Source organism: Miniopterus natalensis, chromosome 1 (assembly GCF_054644295.1).
Source record: "Miniopterus natalensis isolate mMinNat1 chromosome 1, mMinNat1.hap1, whole genome shotgun sequence".
Lineage (NCBI taxonomy): Eukaryota > Metazoa > Chordata > Mammalia > Chiroptera > Miniopteridae > Miniopterus > Miniopterus natalensis.
The window spans coordinates 179,420,203-179,440,370 of NC_142081.1; the positions used below are offsets into that span (position 1 = coordinate 179,420,203).

Genomic DNA, 20,168 nt, shown 5'->3' on the forward strand with positions numbered 1-20,168 from the left:
TATTACTTCTCTCTTGCTTATAATTCCTACTGAACTTACTCCACAAGTGTCCTTTTTCCCTTTGATGTATACTTCCTGCCATTAAGTTGTACTGTTTTCCCTTTAACCATTTCATTTTTCTTTCTATTTTATTTTGCATGCATTGTTATCATCTATTCCTTCTTTCAAACCCTTACTAATTTCAAAATATTATGCTTTTCCATTTCACTAGAGGTTATTTTCTTTAACGTACATCATCAAGCATATTTTGTTACTATTCTATGAAAAGGTATTATTTCCCCCCATTTGCCTGTCTCCTAATACCTTCCCTCCGCCTCGATGAGAGATATTTCTAGAATGCCTTTACCTTCCCAGCTCCAGCTCTTGGGCTTTGCTGAGAAATTTTGCCAGCTTGGGCTTCCAGGCTCTCAGTAGGCAGGTCGGCCTCATTTACCGCAGGAACCTTCACGTTAGCACGGATAGTGCACAGTCCCGGGCACCCCTAACTGCCCGTGGATATCACGAGGCTCATCGTTCACTCCCACTTTTCCCTTCTACCTCACCACCCCCGCTCTTGAAACCTCTGTTCTCATCAATTTGGTGTTTAGCTAGAACCCTCTTGCCATAGTGTCCTCAGATGGGGCAGATCCGTGACAGCCTTGGAATCCCTTCCTTCCCGCATCCCTTCCCCCCTGGCAGGTGAGTGATGCTTGGCCGCAGAGACCCCTTGGTTACATTCCTTCTCTCTCACTGGGTACAGGAATTACTCCACTGTCTGATGCCAGCCGAATGTTTTTCCTGTTGTAAATAATTTCTCCTTTCTGTCTAGAAACATAAGATTTTTCTCTTCAATCTTGGGATGCAGGAATTCTGTCAGAATAGGCTGAAGTGTGTCTTTTCTCATCAGTCCTGCCAAGAACTTCGTGAGCACTTTTAACTGCAAATACAAGCCTTCCCTTAGCTCAGGAAAATTTGTATATATTAAATTTGGCTTTTCCTTTGTACTTCACTCTCTTTTACTCACATGTTAGATCTCCCGGATGTGTCCTCCCTTCTTCCAGCAGTTAAAGTATCCATCTAAGGATGTGAAAAGTTAGATTAGTTTTTTTCCTGATAATATGGGATTCATTACATATCAGCTAAATTATCTGATTATAGCATTTGGTACTAGAAAGCAGCCTAAAGTGAAATATAGTAATATACATACAATTTACATACTATATAATTCACTCTATCAAGTATGTTTTTCACTATATTTTAAAATATGTATCCATTACCATTAAATTATGTCTATTTTTAAAAAATAATATTCTAAAAGCAATACACACACTTTTTTTTTTTTTAACACTGCTCAGTGAAAGTAAAATTTTCCTCTCCTACCTCAGACTCGTCAGGACCACCCCTAAGGTGACCTACACTTCAGTTTCTTATAAAATTGTTCAGAAATTCTTCATGTTAGCCCTGGCGGAGCATTGTCCCAGTGCACCAAGGTTGCAGGTGCACGTCCCCGGTCAGGGCACATACATCAACCAATGAATGCAGAAATAAGGGGAACAGCAAATCAATGTTCTCTCTCGCTCTTCCTCTCCCTAAAATCAATAAATTTTTTTTAAATAAATTATTCTTGTGTGACAAAACTTATTACTGTGGGAATATTCATAGCTTCTTTATACTCTCCTACCTACAAACAAAAAATTCTGACATTTACACCCTGACCCCTTCCCACCTCCCACTGCCTGATTATGCAGAGGGGACAAATGGGGTGGGAGGTGGGGGGAGGGATTGTAAGTGAAAAACCAAATAAGTTGAGGTAGGAACTTTATATCCAAAAAGCCCAGGCCTATTTGCTACAGCAGGGGTGCAGAACCTTTTTCCTGCCAAGGGCCATTTGGATATTTATAACATCATTTGCAGGCCATACAAAATTATCAACTTAAAAATTAGCTATGAAAAAAGCTCCTAGATTTATTGGATTTCGAGTCCTGCCTGCGGTTGCCTTTGCAGGGCCAGACCAAATGATTTCCACAGCCAGCGGGGCCATATGTTCCCCACCCCTGCACTACAGAGAAAGGGAAAAAAGAAGAAAGAAGTGGAGAGGGAGAGGTGGGGAGGCCCAGCATCTGCAGAGATAGCGGGGAGGGTTTTAGTGGACGGAAGAGAGTAAGAAATATGGAGACAGGAGCTTTGAGGTGTCTGCAGGTTATGAGAGAGTGGAAGACAGACTTACAGAGTGGGAATGCAGACTTAAAGAGGTATTCATACAAATTATGTTTTATATAACTTGTGTTATATACAAGTGTTTCATACAAGTTCACTGAGGAATACAAATAAAGATTAGAATTACTTCTACTGTATTCTGAACATGATGCCCTCTGAGGTTGAATCACTGGGGCCCAGGAGCTATTCTTTTTATTCTCTGTGAGTGTGCATTTGTGTGTGTGTGTATGTGTGTGCATAGAGATGTGCAGTATGTAAGTACGTTTATCTACATATGTCCTTTTTAAAAAACACAAATGGGGTCATACTGGCTTCTTTTCCCCCTTAAACATATAAATTGATTGATTTATATCCTGCCTACTTATCAAAAAGATCTAAGTTAGTTTACAATGAAATCGCAGGCATAGGACCTAAAATTATTAACCTGACTCCAAGGACAGGAATTTTAAAAAAAATAACAGCCAAGGTTAAAACTAAATTCAGAAATTCTAGCTAATAATTTCATGAGTGTAATAAAATTTTTAAAAAGTGCTTTAAAAATAGATTCCTAAGTAACCAAATGCCAGGCATTATTTTTAGAAGGGAGAAATTAATTTTACCAAAGACAGAAGAAAAAGCCCAGAGCTTTAAAAAGACAGTGAGCGCTTCTTACTATACAGCACCATCCATGTCAGAATTACCAAAGAGATTCAGGAATGTGCCATCATTCTTGTTTATGTAAATAGGGACACTGAGATCATCCAAAATAGTGGGTAATTTCTTATGTATAATTCATAGATTTTCATGTATTCAGATGGCTAAATGAACAGGGAAGAGACGTCACACAACACAGTGAAGGACCCCTGCAAGGAACTGTTTCAGAAAGAGCTGAGGAACCTCCCATTGCCCAGTGTTCTCTCAGCTCCCCTGATGACTTCATCTCTCTCATTCTCTTCCCTCCACTGGGTGAAAAACGGTTGATTAAACAGAATAAATCTTACACATATTTCCTCAAAGTTGGGCTGTGTGAGTCAGATCCCATCAGTGCGAAGGATGGGGACCATGCAAATTAAAAACAGAACTTTTTTAATCCATCAACACTTTCAGCAGACTTTCAACTTTCCTCTCTATTCCGTTGCTTGTCACCAACCTGGGCAATTTGTGCAAAAATAGATGATTCAGAAATGTGGTATCAGTTCTGTGACCTTCTCCACTCTGATAACCATCATCTCCATGGTCAGCCACAAATCAAGCTCTAAGAGTAGTATCCCTAATATCATCTCTGAAGTTCTCTCCCAACAACCCCCTTTCACTTTCCCTCTCCCTCACCCTTCCTGGATGTTCTTCACCTGCACCACACTTTCACTGTTCACCTCCATTTCCATCAGCCCCTCTGGATTCTGCCCGACTCCTTGCCCAGTCTGTACCTCAGCCATTTCAACTTTATACACACAGCACCCTAAATTTCTCCTCACTTCCTTCCCACACTGACCCTCTACCCTACCTGTTTGCCGCTCACTCACCTGCTTAACCCAACTGATGTCTCTGTTTCTCTCTGACTCCTGAGAATTGCTGGAGAAAAGTCACTTGATACAATAAACAAGTACCAGGTATTTAGGATATACAGATCTCAGTCTGAAAGGTAGTTCTACTACTTATTAGCCGGGAAAGTTTGGGCAAACGACATCATCCCTCTGAATATCTGTTCCCTAATCTGTAAATAGATATATCCATTAGCATGCTTTCAGCTACAACAGAAAACCCAACCAAAACTAGCTTATTGCCTCCCATAACAAGGTGGCTGAAGATTGGTTCCAGGGTTAACTCGGGCTCACTGATGTCATCCACAACAAAGGTTCCTTTCTTTTTATGCTCCATCATCCTCAGCACAGTGGCTTGAGCCTCAGGTTTATCTTTTCATAGGTAAAACATTGGCAACTGCATTTCTAGGCATTACAGACACAAGGTCTTGGGAAAGGGTGCACTTCCTCCCAGGTGCCTCTCTACATTAGGGGGGAAAACCATTCCTAGAACCTTCCTAATAGAATTCTCCTGAAGTCCCTTAGGCTCGATCATATATCCACCCTTTAACCAATCACTGCAAAGGGAAATGGGACTGTCATATTGCCTCCTTGACCAATCACAACCCACCCTCTGGGTCTATCTTTCCTGAAGACACTGCCACCAGACACCTGAACTATGCCACACAGTTATAAAGATTATATTAGATATATTTGCAAAGTACCTAGTGATGCCTGGCACATGGTAGTGATGAAGGTTTTTAAATACATCCACAAATCTTTTGACCCTTTCCCTTAACAGATAGAGCTAATTTCTCTATTCTTGAATGTTGACTGAACTTAGTGACTTGGTTCGAACAACAGAATTTGGCGAAAATAATGGTGAGATTTCTTCCACCACGTCATCAAAGGCATTGCAGTTGCTGTTGTGCTCTCACGGATTGCCCACCTGGGAAAGCTGCCAGGTTGTAGGGAACTCAAATAGCCTGTCAAGGGCCCACATAGGGAGAAACGGAGGACTCCCATCATCCATCAGCACCCTGGAAGTTTCCCCGGCCCCAGTCAAGACTTCAAATGACTGGTATCCCAGGTGGCACATCTTGGCTGCAACTTCATGAAAGGCTCCCACCCGGAAGCCCCCAGCTAGGCCACTCCCGGAATCCTGGGAGACTGAGGATAATCACCATTTAATATTGTTTTAAGCCACTAAATTTTGGAGTAACTTTTTTTACACAATTGATAATACAGATTTTGGTACCAAAAGGGGTTTCTGCTAGTGAAAACTTAAAGGGCCTTGAAGAAACTGCTTTGAGCCTGCCAGAGAGGGCAGCAAGGTTCGTTAGCTTACTTTCACAGTCCAGGTCAGAATATCTTGATTTTCTCCTTGATAAATTAGGAGTCAGAGCTTCTTAGCCTGCTGCTGGGAGGTAATATGCATCATGACTATACGCACAGGCTTTGGGGTCTGATTACCTCGATTTGAATCCTGATTCCATCCACTCTTATCTGTGTAATCTTGGGAAAGTTGCTAAATCTCTTTGAGCTTCAGTTTCCCTCATTGGATTGGTATGAGAATTAAATAAGTTCCTGAATGTAAACCTAAAATAGTACCTTTCTTTCTGTGTCCCATGGCAGAGTTTACAGTTGAGGACCTGCAAACCAGGACTAGGGTAGAAGCCATGGAACACTACCTGGGATAGCTAAGAATAAGGTCTTTGTGGTGGGTCGCCCTAAGGGGGTAGCATTTCTTAAAATGTGGCCCACCTGGGGTATTAATCTAAAATTCACGCCCGGCCGGGCATGGCTCAGTGGTTGAGCGTCGACCTAGGATCCAGGCGATCGGGGTTCAATTCCCCGTCAGGGCACATGCCCGGGCTGCGGGCTCCATCCCCAGTCAGGGGCATGCAGGAGGCAGCCGGTCAATGACTCTCTCATCATTGATGTTTCTATCTCTCTCTCTCTCTCTCTTCTTTCCTCTCTCTGAAATCAATATATATTTAAAATAAAATAAAAAATAAAAGTACAGGGGACTTCCAATCAAGATGGCAGTGTAGATAAAGGCAGTACTCACATCCTCCCACAACCACATCAAAATTAAAAGGTTTACAATTGTGAGTCGCAAAAGTTTATTCTTGTGTTATTTATTATTTGTATTATTTTCCATACGAACCACTGTACACCTATTTTTACCCCACACTGTGTGTTGGTCTCTGCCCCCAATTCCTGGCACAGAGATCCGGAAATGCTTGTAATTTTTTAAGTGATAAGAACACTAGAAGTATCTCATTCTAATATTTGTCTTTGACCCCCATTCCTGACACAGGGTTCCTAAAACCCCTGTAAATTCTTAAGTGATAAGAGCACCGGGAATACCTTTTATTCTACTAAGGTGACTCTGGGTGGGCTCCTGAATGGGAGCTGGTCACCAGGAAGACCAAACCATGATTAGAAAATTGAAATTTTCAGCCCTACCCCTAATCCTCCAGAGAGGAAGGTGGAAACAAAGTTAATAATTGATCATACCTACCTAAGGAAGCCTCCATTAAAATCCCAGTAGTAGGGATTTTAGTATGCCATAAAACTCCTAAAAGAAAACATAGGAGGTAAGCTCCTTGACATTGGTGTTGGCAATAATTTTTTAGCTGTAACACCAAAAGCACAAGCAACAAAAGCAAAAGTCAACAAGGAAGACTACATCAAACTAAAAAAAAATTCCATGCAGCAAAGAGAACCACTTACAAAATGAAAAGGCAACCTATGAAATGGGAGAAAATATTTGCAAATCATACATCTGGTAAGGGGTTAATATCCAAAATATACATGGAACTCATACAACTCAAGAGCAAAACAGAAAAAAACTAATTTTAAAAAATGAGCAAAGGAATTTCTCCAAAAACAACATACAAATTGTGAACAGGTGCATAAAAAAGTGCTCACCTAGCCAGGTGGCTCAGTTGGTTAATATGTCATCCCACACAAGAGATTGTGGGTTTAACTGCCCATCAGGGCACATACCTGGGTTTTGGGTTCAATCTCCCATTGGGGTAAGTACAGGAGGGAACTGATGGATGTTTCTCTCTCACATCCATGTTTTTCTCTCTCTCTCCCCCCATTCCTCTCTCTCTAGAAATCATTAGAAACATGTTTTCCACTGAGGATTAAAAAATAAAAGTGCTCAACATCTCTAATCATCAGAAAATGCAACCAAAACCACAATGAGATGCCATCTCACACCTGTTATGATGGCTATCATGAAAAAGACAAGAGATAACAAATGCTGGGGAGTATGGAGAAAGGGAATCCTGGTGCACTGCTGGTGGGAATGTAAATTTGGTGCAGCCACTACTAAAAACAGTATAGAGGTTTCTTAAAAACCTAAAAATAGAACTACCGTATGGTCCAGCAATCCTACTTCTGGGTATATATCCAAAGGAACAAAATCAGTATTTCAAAGAGATTATCTGCACTCCCATGTTTATTGCAGTGTTATTCACAATAGTCAAGATGTGGAGACAACCTGTATTCATCAACAGATGAATGGGTAAAGAATATGTGGCGTGTATATACACAATGAAATATGAGGCCAGGAAAAACAGAAAGAAAATCCTGCCATTTGCAACATGGATGGACCTTGAGGGCATTAACTAAGTGAAATGAGTCACACAGAAAAAGACAAATTTTTTTTTAAATAGTCAATGCATTTATTCATTTTGAATATCAAAACTGTTACAAAGGAAGTATCGTTAAGCACAGAGACCCTTGAAGCTCTTTACCATCTTTCTAAGTACTTTATAAATATCTTTTTCCCTCTAGATATCTGCAATTGTCTTTTTCTAAATTTATCTTTATTGTTGAAAGTATTACAGATGTCCGTTTTCCCCCCCATTGATCCCCTCCACCTTGCATCCGCCCATTCCCAGGCCTTCTCCATACTATAGTCTGTGTCCATGGGTTATGCATGTAAGTTCTCTGGTTACTCTCTCCCTACCCAGCCACCCATCCCCACCTTCCCTCTGAGATCCCTGTTCCCTGTGTCCATGCCTCTGTTTCTATTTTGTTCATCAGTTTATTTTATTATATTCCACATATGAGATCATGTGGTACTTGTTTTTCTCTGCCTGCTTATTTCGCTTAGCATGATACTCTCCAGTTCCCTCCATGCTGTCCCAAAGGGTAAGAGATCCTTCTTTTTATAGCTGCATAGTATTCCATGGTGTAAATGTGCCACAGCTTTTTTATCCACTCATTTACTGATGGGCTCTTGGGCTGTTTCCAGATCTTAGCTATTGTAAACTGTGCTGCTATGAACATAGGGGTGCATAAGTTCTTTGTGATTGGTGTTTTGGATTTCTTAGGATATATTCCTAGAAGTGGGATGACTGGATCAAATGGCAGTTTATTATTTAGTTTTTTGAGGAACCTCCATACTGTTTTCCATAGTGGCTGCACCAGTCTGCATTCCCACCAGCAGTGTACTAGGGTTCCCTTTTCTCCACACCCTTGCCAGCACTTGTCCTTCCTTGATTTGTTGATGGCAGCCATTGTGACAGGTGTGAGGTGATATCTCACTGTCATTTTAATTTGCATCTCTCTGATGATTAGTGACTGAGCATTTTTTCATGTCTCTTGGTCATCTGTATGTCCTCTTTGGAGAAGTATCTATTCAGGTCCTTTGCCCATTTTTTCATTGGTTTGTCTTCTTTTTAAGACAAATACTTTATGATCTCACTTATATATGGAATCTAAAAATATTGAACTCATAGAAACAGAGTAGAATGGTGGTTGCCAGGAGCTGAGGGGTGGGGGAAATGGTGAGATGTCAGTCAAAGGGTATAAACTTTCAATAACTTCCAGGGATCTAAGATACAGCATGGTGACTACAATTAACAATACTGTAGTGTATACTTAAAAGTGGCTATAATGTGTGGTCTCACCATAACAACAAAATGATAATTATGTGAGGTGAAGGAAATGCTAACTAATCTTATTGTGGTACACATTTCACAACATATTCACATGCCAAATCATCACACTGTACACCTTAAACTTATGTAATGTCATATATCAATTATATCTCAATAAAGCTGGAAAATAAAGTGATCATTCCATCACCTCATTTCTTTACCATACCCTACCTTAACATCCTACAGCTGGCTGCTCCTGTATCTGCCCAGAAATAGAACTGCCAATTGATCATGCTGTTATTTCTCTACACCAAAAGACTCATTCCTTGTTTTTTTGTGTTTTTAAATATATCTTTACTGATCTCAGAGAGAGGAAAAGAGAGGGAAAGAGAAATAGAAACATCAATGATGAGAGAGTCATTGATCGACTGCCTCCTACACGCCCCCGACTGGGGATCGAGCCTGCAAGCCGGGCATGTGCCCTGACCGGGAATCAAACCTGGATCACCTGGATCCTAGGTTGATGCTCAACAGCTGAGCCACGCCCGGCTGGGCATCATTCCCTGTTTTAAGAAATTTGTTTAATTTTGAAACTTTAATGCTAAAATGTTAATATTTAATTAGCTATTAAAATTTTTAAAACCTCTAACAAATTAAAGAGATTACTTGAAGGAGTATTCCAGAACCTATGAAAGGTACAATTATATAGTTATATGTATAAAAGCCATGAAATCATTTAAACATTTCAACCAGGAAGCAAAGTACAAATTTACTGCCTCCAAAAAGAATTACTTATTCCCCCCAGCGCCTCCACAGTTCTTTCGTATGCAGTTTCCAGTCCTTAAGACACACACATATTTACATTCCCCTACCCTGATACACTTAGCTTTAAATTACTTACAGCAAGTCCTGAGCTTTTACACATTGATCTGATTAATAAATATTTAAGAAAACACAAAAGCAGCATGCAAATATACTAACTAAGCAGTATCACCAGAAATAACTTACACACCTAATCCAGTTGCCACAACTGAGTTATAAGATCAAAAGTGATACCATTAGTTATTAAGTCAACTGGAAGCCCATGGCATTAGCCACGTTGGTTACTAATAGCATTCGAATATTTAAGTTAAAATACAACTGTGATTATCTTTTTATTATTCCTAGCACATAGTCATTATCAACAAAGATCTGTTGAAGAAATGTATCAAAAACTAATTTTTACATTATTTGCATTCAGTGATCAAAAATGATGTGGCAGAAACTGCTATTCATTCCCCTAATACCCATTCTCTTTCCTCCAAGAGAATGTCCAAATTTTAGTTGAACATATGGTAGTCTGAAATAAAGACAATTTCCCAGCCTCCCTTGCAGCCAGATGTGACTGCATGACTAAGTTATGGCCAAGAAGATCTAAGTATTGGTGTCCTATGGCAGCTTCCAAAAATCTTCTATAAAAAGACTGCTGGCACTTCCCTTCCTCTTTGTCCTACCTCCAACAAAATGCAGGTGTGTGACAGTTAGAGCTCCAGCCACCTACCCCGGTTTAGAAAAATAAGGGCCACACCTTAAGTATGGTACAGTGGTGACCTAAAAGGATCTTAGGTCCCAAAAACTTCATGTAAAAGAGCACACCCATCAGTCCTAGACTCTGTATCTCTGGAATTTTATATTGAGAGAAATAAATTTTTATCTTTATCTATTAGGAAAACCCATAATACCAGCTTCCTTTGGATAAAGGAGTAAGGCAGGTGTATAAATGCCAGTTTTCAGACATATACTGTGGAGCCACATCTCTTTTAGTTGAGGATAATAGGATATTATCTCTTTAAGTAAATCCTTACTCTTATGGCAGATGCAGTTGCTCTATACTAGGAGTCAGAGAACCTCGGTTCAAGTCTTACCTCTGCCACTGACTAGCAAATCCAACAACTTCTCTAAGCCTCTGTAAGACATTTGTATTAAAAAATTCTCAAGTCTTGCCCAGCTAGCAAGGCTCAGCTGTTGAGCATCAACCTATGATCCAGTAGATCTCAGTTCAATTCCCGGTCAGGGCACATGCCCAGGTTGCAGGCTCGATCCCCTCTGTAGGGAGCGTGCAGAAGGCAGCTGATCAATGACTCTCTCATCATTGATGTTTCTCTCTCTCCCCCTCCCTTCTTCTCTGTGAAATCAATAAAAACATATTTTTTAAGAAAAAAGTTGACAAGTCTTAAAATATGACGTATATGAAAGCGTTCTAAAGTATACATCACTATACACAAAAGAGTTAATGAAACAACTATGAGATACCTACGGATAGACACTCTGTCTTACAGTAACAAGTACTCAATAAGCATTCATCAAATAAAGATTGTGAAGTTGCTAAGTGAGTGAGTTGTTTCACCATGGAGTGAGAAGTTCAAAGGTCTTTAATATGAGCTAAAGTATTACTTGAGTCTCTCAGAGACACAAATCTTAATTTTGACATCTGTCAAAAGATACAAAGGTGTGAAGAGACAAACCTAGGTAACCCATTTATCTGGTTCAAAAGTGGACCCCCTATTTGCTATAGCAAAATAATTTAAGCTAGGATCAAAGCTGTGGTACAGAAATGAAAATTTTATGACACTTTTCCCTTGAGACTACAAAGGTATGCATGATGGGGGTGGAGGCAGGTAGGTAAATGGGGGAAATGAAGGACATCTGTAATAGTGTTAGCAATAAAATAAAATAAACTTTAAAAATGAAAATAAAAATATACTGTAATAGTTAAACTACTAACCTTACCACATCAAATAAAAGATTTCCTCACACTGGACTGTGACTAAAGTATTTTATTAAATTAAATATGTAATTTGCAAATGGTTTCATAAGAAATTTTAAAGCAAAGTTATAAAACATTTTCAATAAAAAAGTAGAGTTAACAGCAAAATTACATTTTCTTTATAGTACAAATAAAAACATTTTGTTTCTGATATATTGTCTGAAATTTTTTATTACACATTCTCCAACTGATAGCTGCAATGATATACTTTAATGAGAATTCTCACGGTTAATTCAGTCATTTATTAATAATAGGTTCATTATTTGGACCATAAAAGTCAATTGCTCAACTTTATGGAAAATCATAAAATTTCTCATCATACACTGTGAAATTCTAAAAGGCTCTTCGGGATGTAGATGTATTCTAGCCTTGTTTGTCTATTGAATTCTCTAACGAGGCATTAAGTAATACTGTAAACTTGAATTACATTTTAAAAATAAGCACCATTAACAAACATTCTACATAAACTTACTTTACTTTTTTGGCCACACAAACATTTAAATTTGTTTAACATATAATGAGAAACAAACAGTATTTAACCACTGCACAGAAAAATTATCAAACTTCACCTCATTGCACAATGGAAAAGCACTTAGAAAAAGCACTTGGAAAAAAACAGCAAACACTATTTTTGTATCTTTTTTATACATTTTGTCATTTTCTTAAACTGAGAGCAGTTAAAACATTGTCAGAGCAATTTCCTGAGTTTCAAACTTTCCAATTTCCAGTTCAGACCAATCTTGCTATTATACCTGCCCTTTTTCTAAGCATACAAAACACTTGAATTTTAAAAGAAAAAGAACAAAGATAAAGGACTAGAAACAATCCAACAGAATTATTTGGCTTTTCTTCTCAAAATGTGTTATAATACACAAGATACTTTAAAATATGTCAGGATTTCTACTATCTGTCCTATGTTTAAAGGCCATAGAATTACAAATAATACGGAAATACTAATAAATTGGGGGCAACCTCAATTTGAAAATAAATAGGAATACACGAACAGCTAATAAATATAAGACAACATTCTTCCATTTCTCAGATTCAAGTAAGGAAGTGGATGGATTGAAAATACTCTTAAGATTTTAAACAAAAATAAAATTAAAAAAAAGAAGAAGAAAATACTCTTAAGGGTCACTCAGTCCAACTACAGGTCCCCTGTGGTTTCCACATTAGTTCTCTCCTTACCTGGTAGATACTGGTAAGAGACTACTGAGAGATATAACTGCTACTAAAACCTTTCTAACTACAGAAGTGTTGCACTTTTAAAATATTAATACTTCTGCAAAGAGCCATTCAAATGAACCATGTACTATTATAAATCTACCAATACATAAAAACTTTGAAAATCCCCACATTATCTTTACTTTTGACACAGAGGACTTAGAAATGGACAAAAGTGAAAAATTTGATAATCCCCGAACTATGTTTACCTTTGGCATAAATAGGCAAAATAAGAAGCAATTATAAATTTTTTTTTTCGTAATTATCTGTTGCTTAAACTATGCTAGATCAAGGGCTAGGTGACAGTTTGGGATTAAACAACTTCATAAAAATACATATGATGCTTAAAATACGCCTATATATTCATAAATGATGGTTAAGGAGAAATACCCTAGATTTAGCAAAATAAAGCACAAAATTTAAGTTGATACAACATAAAACATAGCTTGTTTCATTTGGATTCTGCCACAAAATACCTCACACCTCTTGTTCTTGACTGCTCCTACGACAATAACAACTATGGTAATAGTGAAGTAAGTCTAGCCGAAGTGCTCAAAAGCAATTTTTAAACTGGGCGAGGAAATATAAAAACACAGAAAATATGAAGCTGCACACTCAAATCACTCTAGGTTTTAGTATTGTTAGTCACATTTCTTATATCGGATTAATTTATACATAAAAATATTTTATATCATTAACAACTGTAATTTTATAAATGGTTGAACTGTTTTCTTTTTAATGTATACAACTCTTCTAGACATTATAAAAAACATATGCTAAACCGTTGGCATTTTTCTTTTTTTAACAAATTATTAGAAACATAGAGTATGAATAATATTTCAATGCTAGTCACTAACCATTTCTAAATAATAAACATATTTTTATTTTTGTAAAATAAATTCAATAATAGAGCTTTTTTAAAAGCATGCTTTTATGATATATAAAAATGTGTTTTTGAGTTTTATTTTCATTAAAATGTCTCTTATTTTAGGAAACCATTCTGTAATCCCAGATTCTTTCAGCTACAGCTCAATCCTATAATTCCTCATCCAAATGACTTTTTAAACTTATCAAAAAGTAACACAACTGTTTTTAAAAATTATATATGTTGAAAGTATTCTCTATATCCAAAGTCAGGTTTATTTAACCATTTTCTCATATTGGAAAATTATACTTTATCACATTGAACTTGTATAAAGGAAGTTTCAATTGACATACTAACAGGACTTTTTACCTCACCAAAAACCAGAAGTCAATGAAGGTTTCCTTTCAGAAAGTTGGCTCTTTTTAAAAATAAAGGTAAAAAACTTTTAAATTGCAAGAAAAAATGTTTTCTATATTTGTTTTAAGTTGATAGAATTTTTACCTTACTGCAGTTTAGAAATTACATGCTTCAATATAAAAGACAGCTCTTTAGTACTATCTAAAATACCACTTACAACAGACAGTTCTAGAAGCAGTTTTCTAAGACGACAACATTTGGTAGATATCTAACCACTTCTCCTTCTCTGAAAACTTTTCTGCCTATGGAAGGTATAAAACTGCAATATAATTTCAGACCCCAACTTTCCTCCTAGAAAATACACACACACAGAAAAAAGAAACAAAAGGTTAAGAGATCAAGATCACATACAAATACAAAGCAGAAGAATGCACAACAGCATGTCCTCCTTCCTATAGGATGCAGCAAAATAAAAGTTTTAAATTTGCTTTTGAAATAAAAAAGCATTCAAGTGTTTTTGTTAGTTCTCCTTTCTTTCATTAAATACTACTATTTTTTTTTTAATACCAGTCTTGAAAGGCATGAACCAAGTCTCAAAGCACTTTAAATACCTCTCATGGATACCATTAGATCTTCACTAAATGTCAAACAACAATTAATAGAAAGATAATTTCTCTCTCAGAAAGAATCTGTGCACGTTCACACTTTAAAACTGAATCTGATAATTTTATCTAAGAAAATTACATTTAATAGTTTTAACAGACAACATATTTGGCATTTGATTCAATAAAAATTTAAACTTGTCTTGAATTTTGAAAAACATCATAATGTTTGTTTTATAACTGAACAGTATTTCGAATAAAACACATGTTGACAGTAAAATTGACTAAATTACTGCAAATAAAACTAATTTTAACATACAAACCTTCACATTTCTAAGTCAAGGACGTTTATTTTACTTTAGCATGACTTTCAAGCACCCTGGTTTAATTTCAGAGAACCTGCAGAAATGAGAAAAGTCATTTTAAAGATTAAAAACTTCAAACTCATTAAGAAATATATCTTATAATCAATTGCAAATGCCTATGCTAAATATATTTACTATCAAAGTACTCTCCATTATTAAGTCAATATCCAGGACCAATATCTATGTTTATGTTCCTTTTAATCTATTATCAAAATAAATACAATCCTAAGGCTGGGGTTAACTCCTAACTTAATAGTTATTATAATTTAAGATTTATCAAAACTCTCAAGCCTGAATTTGATCTTCATGAAGAAGAGCACTCTGTATCAAGGATAAGATGATGCTTGCATTATATTATTTCTATGCATTAAGTGAGTAACAAGAAGAAATCTCTAGTATAATAGGTAAGTCTGATTCATCAGGCCATGAAATGGTTTCAACTCTGTGTGTGAAATTTTAAAAAAATACACACACAAAAAAACCCCTAGTCTCTAAAATAGATCATTAATCCCAACATGATAATGTTCTTGTCTAAGTATTCCTTTTGTGAAATAACTGAAATGTCATCCGTTTTCATGCTCAGAATTAATAATACCATTTTCTAAAATGTAGCCAAACAACATTTTATTGCATGACATAAACAAAATATGCTACACTAATTGAAACTAGTAGTAGGGAGAGAGAGGTACTTAATGGTATATATCCTCAGGGAATCTATTCATCATCAACACATCTTTGTTCTCAAACTTGTTTTTTCTGTTACTGAATAATAACTACTCACTAAAAAAGGAATTTCATATTTGTCAGCTGAGATCATTAATGGCATTTAACTTATAAAGAGGTACAAATTCACAGTGACTACAGTGTTTCTGCTAAAGTTTAAACACATCCAAACTATAACCATATTTCAGCAGAAGCTCCCAATTCCTTCCAAAATCCACAAATATACATTTACTTTCAAAACAATAATTAAACAGCAAATTTTAAACTATGGTATATATAATCTAAATATCTTGGATAATGCATCATCAAAGAAATACAAACATACTTCTTTCAGATTTTTAATTTATGATTAATAGTTTTGTCAGATGATTGCTTTAACAACAAACACATTTTTCTTTCATTTCTGGTTTACTAGACATCATAAATCCAGCAGGGAATCATAATTTAAGCATGACTTTACGGCTAAAATCTGATGGTCAAATTTAGTTAACTACTTCACTTAACAAATCATTCTGAGCACACTCTTAGTGTTTATTATCTATATATATGGGCAATTGCCATTATCGGTAACAAAAACCTATACATACCCACCTGAAGTTATGGCTTGTGAGGTATTTAATGACGGCTGGTTTGATGCGAGCTACTCCTCCCTGGCTGTGGTTTCCTCTCCCGGTAATCACAGAGACATAGGGCTTGCCACCATTTTGCTTAAATTCTGTTACAATAGAAATTGGAACAGTTGAAATCCATTTAAATTACATTCTCAATAGAAAACAAACCCAAACTACTCAAAACATGTATGAAATTATCTTCATAGAAATTCAGAGATTTATTACCTTAAGAAGCCCCAAAACTAATGTTTTTAAATGTATGTTTCATCTACACTGTTTAAGTATAGAAGCCTCATAGAAATTCATCTGCCTAAAGACTAAAGTGAAACTTTTTCCCCTATAGGGAAGGAGATTTCCTTGTGCTACCAAAATTTCTCTCTGAAACAGTGATAATTACAATTATATTGATACTTAAAAATTATTATACACATGGAATCAGGCATTGCTTTAAGTGACTTATAATACATTAACTAAGAATCTTCACAACAACCCTATTGGTTAAATATTCTGAAGCCAGCAAGCTTTGACCTCATTAGCAGCTCTGCCACTAAATGACTGTATTGTGACCATAAAAAAGTTCCTTAGCCTAGCTGTGCTTGTTTCCTAATCAGTAAAATGGGATATAAAGCAAGTACTTTATACAATATCACCCTCAGGAATGGCTACAACAAACCCACTAATTATAGCACTGCTGCAGTCTTACTGTTAAAGATAATCAATTATTAACTTAAGAAATTCTTCCAAATAGATGGTGTTTAAATACTGAATGAACCTGAGCCTCTTGAAAGACTGCAGCTCCTACTCTGGCGATGACCTTGAGAAAATCAAATATCCTGAAAGTCAGTAATAGCTGCAATAAAATTCTAAAAACCTGTTAATAATAAAAGTTGATTTAATGAATTTAGTAAACACTTGTTCCTCAGTTATAAATAGCACAAGTTTTGATCTTTAGCATAAAATACACATTCCATAAAATAAAAACATTCCATATTCTGCCCATTAAGTTGCTCTAAGACTCCAGCAGATCTAGATGGTTTTTCAAGTCTCATATCTCCAGGGCAATATTTAGCCTGGAATTTTAAGAGGATAGGTTGCTTTTGCATTTTTAATTCCTTCTTTGCTTAAGATCTCCATTTCTACTCTAAACCATATCCAATACTTCAAGCAATATTTTGTTCAAAATTCAACTCTGCTTGGGTGCTGGCTACACAAAGGTATTAACTTTGTAAAAAGTTTTTATGCTATACAATTATTATTTGTGCATTTTTATTTATGGATGTGATATTACAAATAAAAGTTTACTTTTAAAAAAATTTGAATCTCTTAACTAACTATAATTCACTCTCACCATTCCTTCACTACTGCTCCCAGTTAGGTCACAGTCATTTACACCATCCCCGCTTTCAATAGTTCACTTACTGCTCTGAAAGCATTTTCTAGTTGAATCATGTGCCTCAAATAAAGTAGGTGTTCAAATGATGTCTGTTGAACAAATTAATGCCTATGTTTAGGTTCACAAATTTCCGGTGATTTCTGCTGTTTACTACCTTTTAAAAAACTAACTCATTTTAAAGCATATACTAAGTTTATTATCATCTCAATTGTAAGTATTTCAGTATGTATTTCTTTCTTTTTTTTAATATATCTTTATTGATTTCAGAGAGAGGAAAGAAGGGGGAGCGAGAGAGATAGAAACATCAATGATGAGAGAGTCACTGACTGGCTGCCTCGCCCGCAACCTGGGCATGTGCCCTGACCGGGAATCGAACCCCGATCTCCTGGATCCTAGGTGGCCCGGCCGGGCTCAGTATGTACTTCAAACAATGACTCTTTTTTTAAAGATACCCACATTGTCACCTTATCTTGCAAAATTAAAAAGATACTTAATTTCATGTTTCTAAAAATAGCTTAAAAAATTTCCCAAATACTCTTAAGAAATGTTTTTACAGTGGTTTGTTTGAATCAGGGTTAAAACAAGTCCACACACTGCATTTGGTTGACATATTTCTTAATTTTTAATTCTAAAGATCCCACCGCCCTTGTGTGGTTTTTTTGCAATTTGTTGAAAAAAATTGGATCATTTATCCTAGATTTCCACAGTCTGGGTTTTGCTGATTGCATCTCCATGGTGCCATTTAACATGTTCCTCTGTTCCCTATAAATCCCTATAAAGTAGTCGTAAGATCTAAAGGCTTTATCTGTTTCTGATTTATTTTGGGGCAAAAATACTTCATAGATGGTAGTGGTGTATATTTCCATCATAAAGCACAAAAAGGTCAGATATCTTTTTTGCCCCCATCCCCAATTTTGACAATCACCTTTTATAACAAAGCAATTCAGGGCAGAGCCATCCCTGGAGACATTTCTATTCAACAATACTACCACCTGGTGCTAACTGACAGTAACTACAGGCCACCACAGGTGGCAGCAAAATGGGCCTTTGGCTTCCAGAAAGGATTTGTATCTTGGGTCTGGTCAAGTATCTATCACCTTATACAAGCTATTTAACTTTTTTTTTTTAATATGTCTTTATTGATTTCAGAGAGAGAAAGGGAAGGGGGGAGGGGGAGAGGGAGAGGGGAGGGGGAGGGGGAGAGGGAGAGGGGGAGAGAGAGAGAGAGAGAGAGAGAGAGAGAGAGAGAGAGAGAGAGAGAGAGAGAGAGAGAGAGAAACATTAATGATGAGAGTCATTGATTGGCTACCTCCTGCACGCCTCCTACTGGGGATTGAGCCCACAACCCAGGCATGTGCCCTGACCGGGAATTGAATGGTGATCTCCTGGATCATAGGCTGATGCTCAACCATTGAGCCATGATGGCTGGCCTTAACTCCTTTTTTCTTCTAATTTTTGTATTGATATAAAATTCACATAATATAAAATTATGATTTTAAAATGTACAACTCAGTGGCTTTTAGTATATTATAATGTTGTGCAGCCATCAACACAATCTAATTCCAGAATATTCAATCATCTCAAAAAGAAACTCTAGCAGTTATTCCCTATACCCCCTCCCTTTCTAGCCCTTTTCCCCCTTTCTAGCTATCACTTTCTGCTTCTGTGGATTTGCCTATTCCGTAAATTTCATGTAAATGGAAATCATATAATATGTGACCTTTTGTATCTGGTTTCTTTCACATAACATGTTTACAAGGTTCATCCATGTTTTCGTATGTATCAGTACTTCATTCCTTTTTATGGCTGAATAATATTCCACTGTATGGATACTCCACATTTGTTTGTCCATTCATTAGTTGATGGACATTTGGGTTGTTTTCACTTTTTAGCTAACTATGAACATCCATGTACAATGTTTGTGTGAATGGATTGTTTCCAATTCTCTAAGAGCAGAACTGCCAGGTCACATGGTAACTCTATGTTTAACCTTTCACAGAATGCCAATCTTTTCCACAGTGGTTGCACCATTTAACATTCCCACTAGCAATATATGAGGGTTGCAATTCTCTACATCCCTACCAACACTTATTATTTTCCATTTTGTTAAGCTTTCAAAATCAGTTTCCTCATCTACAAAATGAGAGGAATGCCTACCCTTTAGTCATTTATTTAAGTTTTTTTGAATGTTGAAAAGGCTCTACATACAAATGATGATTTAATAATCATCACTGACTTGATTCTAGGCCAGAAAGACAGACATTTAATAAGCAACTATACAGTAAGTGTTTTTATAAATATTGTGATACATAGGAGTACCATGAAAGGTGATTAATGGGGAGCCTAACTTGGTCTGGAGATGAAGAAATGACAATGTAGATAAACATACAGGAAAGGAGGAGAAAATATGAGATGAGAATGGAGACACAGGCGGGAACAGATGACACAGGGAATTGGGAATTTATGCTAAATGAAACATGGCAACCTGTACTTTCTTAGCATAACTGTTTATGTAACTATTTGTTACAGTGTCTTTTTCACTGCTTTATCTTTGATGCCCAGAATATAGAAGGTAATCAAATTTATTGAGTGAATGACTTACTCATCCTCTATAGACAGAATA

General features: G+C 36.5%; 1 protein-coding gene across 5 annotated transcripts in view; it reads right to left on the bottom strand.

Annotated features, from left to right (window-relative positions):
* Positions 1–11,400: 11,400 nt before the first annotated feature.
* N4BP2 (NEDD4 binding protein 2) overlaps positions 11,401–20,168 on the bottom strand; it is a 77,571-nt gene continuing 68,803 nt past the window's right edge. For 4 of the 5 annotated variants that reach the window (XM_087827732.1, XM_016206663.2, XM_016206653.2 and 1 more), the window contains 2 exons: positions 16,133–16,256; positions 11,401–14,852 (listed from right to left, as the gene is read on the bottom strand). In XM_087827732.1, coding sequence (XP_087683858.1) covers positions 14,807–14,852; positions 16,133–16,256 — 170 coding nt within the window. In that variant the 3' untranslated portion in view covers positions 11,401–14,806. Of the gene's footprint in view, positions 14,853–16,128; positions 16,257–20,168 lie in introns of all 5 variants that reach the window. The other variant, XM_016206644.2, reaches the window with a different exon arrangement.